Source organism: Rhododendron vialii, chromosome 9a, assembly GCF_030253575.1.
Source record: "Rhododendron vialii isolate Sample 1 chromosome 9a, ASM3025357v1".
Classification (NCBI taxonomy): Eukaryota; Viridiplantae; Streptophyta; class Magnoliopsida; order Ericales; family Ericaceae; genus Rhododendron; species Rhododendron vialii.
This window is the reverse complement of record NC_080565.1, coordinates 29273970-29281201: the sequence shown is the minus strand read 5'-3', so window position 1 is coordinate 29281201 and position 7232 is coordinate 29273970. Positions and strand designations below refer to the sequence as shown.

General features: G+C 35.4%; 1 protein-coding gene across 1 annotated transcript; it reads right to left on the bottom strand.

The window, feature by feature from the left end:
• Positions 1-641: 641 nt before the first annotated feature.
• LOC131299772 (probable E3 ubiquitin-protein ligase XERICO) lies at positions 642-1181 on the bottom strand. Its single transcript, XM_058325349.1, has one exon. It carries the CDS (start codon positions 1179-1181, stop codon positions 642-644), a length of 540 nt encoding a protein of 179 aa, XP_058181332.1.
• Between the last annotated feature and the right edge of the window lie 6051 nt (positions 1182-7232).

The following is a 7232-nucleotide window of genomic DNA, read 5'->3' as shown; positions in this document are numbered from 1 at the left end:
AAGGGGCTCGATGGACGATGGTTGCTGCTGAACGAAGGACAAGGTAGAAGGAGAGGGAGCTGTGATCGCGTGAGGGAGGTTGCATGTGTGAGAGTGAGAGGAATTTCTGCTTGGGTGAGATGTCGTTTATTCAGGGAGGGCCCGTTCAACAGGGAATGAACGGAGGGGCCGTGTAGAATATTATCTCTTCGATCTGGAACATGTGGACAAAATTGAACAGTGTCCCTGTCACAAATTGGACGATGTTCTCTCTTTTTTTAATGCAAGGCATCTCTAGCTAATTTGCGCACATTTCGAACGAATTTTTACATCAACCATTTTACAACCACAAATATTTAAAAAAAAAATTATTATGTGAATCTCACATATATGCGACGGGATGGATGTAATTGGTATTATAGTTGGATTATTATGTATCTAGACTTTTTGATGTGAATACAAAAAAAAAAAAAAATTATATAAATACTCAACAAACACGAGCCTTAAATATTTTAGAGCCGGCCCTACAAATACTTGAACATTATTTTGCACTTCTAATATTGATATTTTCCGAACTAATGGTTGATTCACCGGAGCATGGCCGCATCACTGATACGGTAATTTGGAACACCAATATCACCTTATAGCTACTTACGTACGGCTCAAATCAGCCACCATGTGCTCCGGCGACGACTTGAACGGCATGAAAACACGTTGGAAAAAACGACGTCTTCCTCTCCAAAGACTCCAAGCAGCTCGGTGGCCCATTTATGGGGCGGAGCCAGAGAGCCACGGCACATTGGACATGTTTCGTGCTTGTACCCGGCAACACATCTCTCCAAGCACACCGTATGAAAGACGTGATCGCACCTCAGCTCTCTAATCTCGTCCCCTTCCTCGATTTTGCACAGACACATGGCGCATTCGTTGGCGGTTTCCTTTTCGCACCCCGGCTGGCGCTCGTAGCGCTTGATCATGTTGAGTTCTGTATGATATTCTTCAGGACTGTATAGATTTAGAAATTGTAGAAGACGAAACAGGATGTTTTGAGTGCCGGAGTTCATCATGTTAGCCGAAAGGGATAAAGCAAGGTTACTGGAGAATTTGCGCGTGAATATGGATAGACGAGAGCTTTGGATGAAGATATAGGCTACAAGAAGAAGGCAGAAAAGGTGAGTTGATAAAACTACGATGCTGCTCATTGTTTTTCTTTCTACAATCTGCTGCTATATATAGCCGTAGATGTGTGTGTATGGGAGGGAGAGAGAGAGAGAGAGAGAGAGAGAGAGAGAGAGAGAGAGAGAGAGAGAGAGAGAGAGAGAGAGAGAGAGATGGTCAGCACAAGTAAGTCATGTGAGAAAATAGGTCAGCACAAGTAAGTGAACTTTTTTAATTTAATAGACAATAAAGTTATGTGAGAGAAGAGGTCAGCACAAGTCATGTGAGAGAAGAGGTAAGCACAATTGTGCTGCATATTCTTTTCGATTTGGGCTTATTGGCATTGTTTTCATGTGCTGAATTTGTTTTTTTTTAAATTATTTATAGGGAACAAAATTTTATTAATACCTTGTGCTGAATTTGTTGATCTGGGTTTTAGATCATGTAGAGTGTTTGGCTTCGGCCTATTTAGATGGCTTGTCTCATATGAGCGTCTTTCGATTGATTTTTTACCAATTGAAGATTTTGCGTCTCGGATTGGATAAAAATATTATTTGAACATGGATGCTGTTCATTGCTCCTATTAGCCACATGAGGAGATATTTGTGGGGCTCTGCTAATGTTTAATTAAGGTGATTGAAAATTTTGAAAATGGTCCCGACGTTGTCACGTTGTTGGTTCGCATCATCTTTCTCTTTGATTGGTTCTCGGAGTCGTTAATTAGCAAGACGTGTAGTTAGTACAAAGAACAAAAGAACCAATCAGAGAGAATTGAGTAACATTCATTCACTTAATTCGATCTAGAACATGTGGACCAAAATCCACACACTTTGTCCTAATTCTAGACATGTGGACAATCGTGGTGCAATAATAGAGGGGGAGGGGGAGAGGGAGAGGTACGTGGAAATGAGAATCCGGGCCGGGGGAGGTGCTGGCCACAAATGAAGGTTTCAAAAATGAATGGTTGATATGTCCAACAGAGAACTTAGCTTGGAATAGAGTTTTGTTTTTATTTGGAAAAGCATTTTTTTTCTAAAAATCAAAAGAAACTCTTTGATATCTAGTATATTTCGAAAATAGAAAGAACTATTTTGAACCAAAATGTCTGTTCTTAAGTTCTCGTTGATGCATGCAAGCATCATTTTTATTCTATGCATTGAAAGACATATATGTCACGTGTGGTAGAGAATGAGTTTCAAGCATCACGTGACGAGAGATATAGAATAATTTCCCTCCCTCTCTCTCTCATAAACAAAAAAGGTATAAAAAAAACCTAGAAAACAAAGATGGCCGAAACTTTAATATATTGATTGATAAGGGTTAACTTTTATTTCCTAAATTGCTGTAACAATTAGTTTTTCGTAGTTCTCATATTTTTCAATTTTAGTGATGGTTTCCCATAATTTGAAGTTGTTTCAGGTCCACTTTGGTCTAACTTTTTTCGATCTGTTTGGTGCAGTCGCTTTGTTATTTTCTCTTAATTCTTAAAAAAAAATTGGGTTAAACATCGCATTGTTTGTCTCAAGAAGAAAAATCAGAAAAATGTAAAATATAGACCAAAATTGATAAGGGCCAAAAAGTCCGTTCATACCTCTCGTCGAAATTTACTTATGATGTAATATACTACGAATTTGACCAAACTCTACTATAAATTAAAAGAAAACAATCAAAAAGATTGTGCCAAAAAGGAATCGTTGCCTATACGGAACATAATTGTTGTCCGTCAATTCCTACATTCGGTCTTGCTATTGTCAGCCCACTGGGCTGACGATAAACACACTAAAAGACAAGAAAAACACGTATTTTTTGCATTTTTTACATCCTTTAATACACATTCACACACCTACTATCGTCAGCCCATTGGGTTGATTTTAGAATTTTCCTTTATAAAAAGATGGCCTTCGAGGATGGGGTCACACGCTATAGTAAACTCAACAACAGGGATAGCGCTACGTTGGGCCCGGCAGCCCCGGTTCCACAAATTCCCGAGTTTTATAAATTTTATTTTGTACTCTCTCCGTCTTTAAATAAGTGTCCGACGCGTAAAATTATATCTTAAAAAGAAGCATTTGTTTCATTAAAAAAATTAATTTTTTTTTCCACAAATCAATAGATAGCAATGAATTCTATTATATTGTGAAAAAAATTTAAAATGTTTTGTAAAGCTTTGTTTTGCGGGCCGGACACTTATTTAGGGATGGATGGAGTATATATTTGATTTTGAATATTATTGATAATTATTCGTGTATAGCTATTTATAATTTTAATAATTTTTGTTTGATTTGATAGAAAAACGGTTATTTTACATTTTCATTTCTCAATTTTTTTTATAAAATAAAAAATAAACATATGACAGTTGGAGTAGCTAGCCTAATGAAAAATAAATAAAATAATTGGTATACTTTAACTGCATTGGGTTATAATTATTTCAATGTACAAATGTAATGTATTGGAAAGCAAAAATTTATGATATAATAAATATATGTTTCGATAAAAACTACAATATATGTCTATTAAACCGGCTCTCCTGGGTTCAAAATTCTGACTCCACCGTTACCGGACAATGTCTTCAATGAAAATTGTAGTAATGTAGTATGGTACTATGACACAACACATGCAACACAATCAATCATGTCCCAATAATAGCAGAAATCGAATTGAAACATGCGGACCACGTTTATAGTCATAGATGTGCCCCTTGCCAAAACTCTAAAAAAACCCTTAAAAACGTAGGGGAAAGAATCATCATAATTCGAAAATACAAACAAATTAATAAACACTAACCACAATCTGCACATGCATGTCATTTTCATGGTACAATTTATCCACGGCGATATTTATGATTCACAATTGCGAAAGACACATACAACATTACATAAATACAATGATTAGGCATTAAGCCTAGAGGGAGGAGGAATTTTTTTGTTAAGGCAATTTGTTGAAACACAGGAGAACGAATTTGCGGAAAGGATTAGCGCTCTTGATGACTTGGAGGAGGATGTTGACTTGAAAGATCTTGATGATATTGATAAAGGCGCCTCTCACTCCTTGGAGTTTTAATTCCGAGGCTTGGCATTTTTGGGTTTGATCTCTTGGCTTTCGGCTTGCTTTTGCTTGGGCTGTTTCTGCGGATGTGTTGGATTGGTGTGGTGGTTTGGTATCCTGTTTGGTTGGGGGTTTTAGTGTGCTTGTTAGGTCTTGGTGTTTTCAGGTCGCCTTTCTCTGATTTTTGGTTTTCGATTTTCGGTTGGCGTCTTATCTTCCTTTAGGTCTTGGGTGGTTTCTTGCTGATGTGCCCTGGATCCTCTTAATCTTTGTAATCATTTATAATGATTAATAAATTCTTTTGCTTGGCAAAAAAAAAAAATTATTACATAAATACTTACACACACATTCACAAGAAGTTTGGGCCCATAGTTTGTGAGAGAGACAATGTGTATGTGTGCGCGTCCACTACTACTTTTTGTTAGTGTGCGTAGGGACAGAGTCGGAATTTTTGTGTAGGGGGAGAATAAACACAATTCAAAAAAAAAAAAACTAAATTGTGATTTATTACTGACTAAAAAAAATACAAAATACCATCAATACATCTATTCTAATATCTATTCTTAATATATAAAGGGAGAGCACCCCTTAGGTGTCTCCCTTTTGTCATGTATTTTCATTTTTCAAAAATGCCTTCTTAAAAAACCAACACAATACAAAATAGTTAACTATGAGGATGTATTGGACATTTTAACACAAAAAAAAAAAACTTCCAAAAACAATTATCACCCACTACATATCCCCCTACTTCACAAACTATACACTTTTCTCTGAAACTTCTTCATCATTGATTCACGAAATTAAACAATACCCAGTCTTCATTTTTTTGCACCTTTAGTCTTTGTTTACAATTGTTATTGCCCTACTTCACAAACTCTACACTTTTCTTTGAAACTTCTTCATCATTGATTCACGAAATTAAACAATACCCAGTCTTCATTTTTTTGCACCTTTAGTCTTTGTTTGCAATTGTTATTGCCTTTTATTATGTCACACACATTAATGCCTACCCATCCGATTAGAAATTTTTGTCCTTTTTCGTTAAAAAAAATAAAATACTCATCATTCTTGCTGTTACATACATAGACAATCTCTTTGAATAACTATTTTTGCTTCGTCTGCCACGGAAGGATTTAATTAACAGATTAAAATTGGCAAAACAAAAGAAAAAAAATCTAACCAGTTTGTGTTTTTTTTATTTTTTATTGTTTCTACTTTATCTATTCTAATATATAATCGAAGAGTACCACTTTGGTGTCTCCTTCTCCCTTTTTTTTTTTTTCCACCTTCTCCCTTTAAAAAAAAAGAGTACTAGATTAGGCAGAATATTTGATACTCTGGAGTGCAAATTTAGATTATTAGGTTGTTTGTGTACAAATTTAAAAAGAAAAAGAGACCAAGAGGACGGAGGTTTACATAGTTGTTATGAAAATTGGCGATGAGGTGAGGCAAGATAAAATAGGCCGACTTGCACATGTTTATCATGCTAATTTACCATACGCATGTTAATTTCATATAGGTTTGTACGAGTTGGGTTCCATTTGTGGGTACCAAATACACTTAATTTACTTTGTAAATATTTCTTTATTTTTTTGGAAGGACATAACATACTAGAGGCCAGGCACACGCGATGCGTCTGCAAGTTGAATTTTGTCAAAATATGTACAATACCTTCCCGTTTATTGGTTGATCAAATTTCACAACTTTTATCAAAATTCAACTTGCACACGCATCGCGTGTGCCCGGTCTCTAGTATAAATTAAACATGTCTCTTTTGTTATTTTTACGTTCCGGAGATTTTTCGGTTTTATTTTTGACTAAAAGTCCTAATAGAAGTATAACATGTACAGTAGTCCAATAGTAGTAGATTAAATGACTATATTGAAACATTACTTACTCATTTATTTTATGGAAGCCCACAATTTTAAGTAATAATTTTTGGTATCCTTATTTGTTCAAAACAATTGTAATTAAACCTCATTAAGATCAATTTTATTACAAAGTTGTTTCATAGTTAGAAAAATATTATATTTATTACTATAAAAAGGTTTATTTACGAAATATTTAATATTTGCAGTTTATATACTGGTATCACCCATAGGCCTAATAACGGTGAAGTTTAAAAGGTTCCTTGTTTTATTGAAGATGGTATAAATTCATTTTTGATGTGGTGGCTACTGCTATGAAGGGGTTTGAATTCATTATAGGCTTGGCACGTATTGTAATATTCTCAATTCTCACTCTTCTTACGAAATCATCCAATGGCTCCAACATCAGGATCTGCCTAGCTCTAACCTTCTTCAAATTGTAGAAACTAGAAATTTGCAAGGGGAAAAAGAGGCCATGTAGCATCTATATTGTAACAAAAGAGCTAGGTTAGTTTGGAGGGCCGATTGCTCAACCTTATGTCCAATCCATTCGCCGCTGTGAAGGCCTTCAAACAATGGGAAAAATGCCAAGATTAATTTGCCCCCAGAGTATTATGAGTTCTTCGATGGAGAAGTAGAGTTAAAAGAAATTTTGGCTATGAAGGAGAATATTGTGGCCATCCTTCTTGCTTTCGAAGGAGGAATGAATCAAGAGATTAGAAATGACATTTCGAAAAGGAAAGAGGCAGCCAAAGCCCATCTTGTAGAGCTTAAGAGTAGGGTTGAAGAAGGCTTAAATGAACTACAAAAGATTCTGAATGTTTCTAACATTCCTAAGGACATCTTGGTTGACATCACGAAGGAACGCGCTACTACTAGTGTCAAAGAAGCCGCAACCTGTCTTCTCCATCTCGTTTGAGTATTCTGCGTCTCTAGGTCAAATTTCACATTTGATGATGTTTCTTGGTCATGGAAGCATAGTACTAAATTATTAACTTAATACTCCCTCCGTCCCTTTTATAGAGTTCAGTATTTTATTTTGGGTTGTCCCTTAATAATTGTCCATTTTGTAAAGTTAGTGGATAAATGTTGGTTTATTTTTTATTTTGCTCCTAAAAATTTCTTCTATTTTGAAAAATTAGTGATTAAAAATGTAATAATGATGTCTTCATAAAGGGTTGT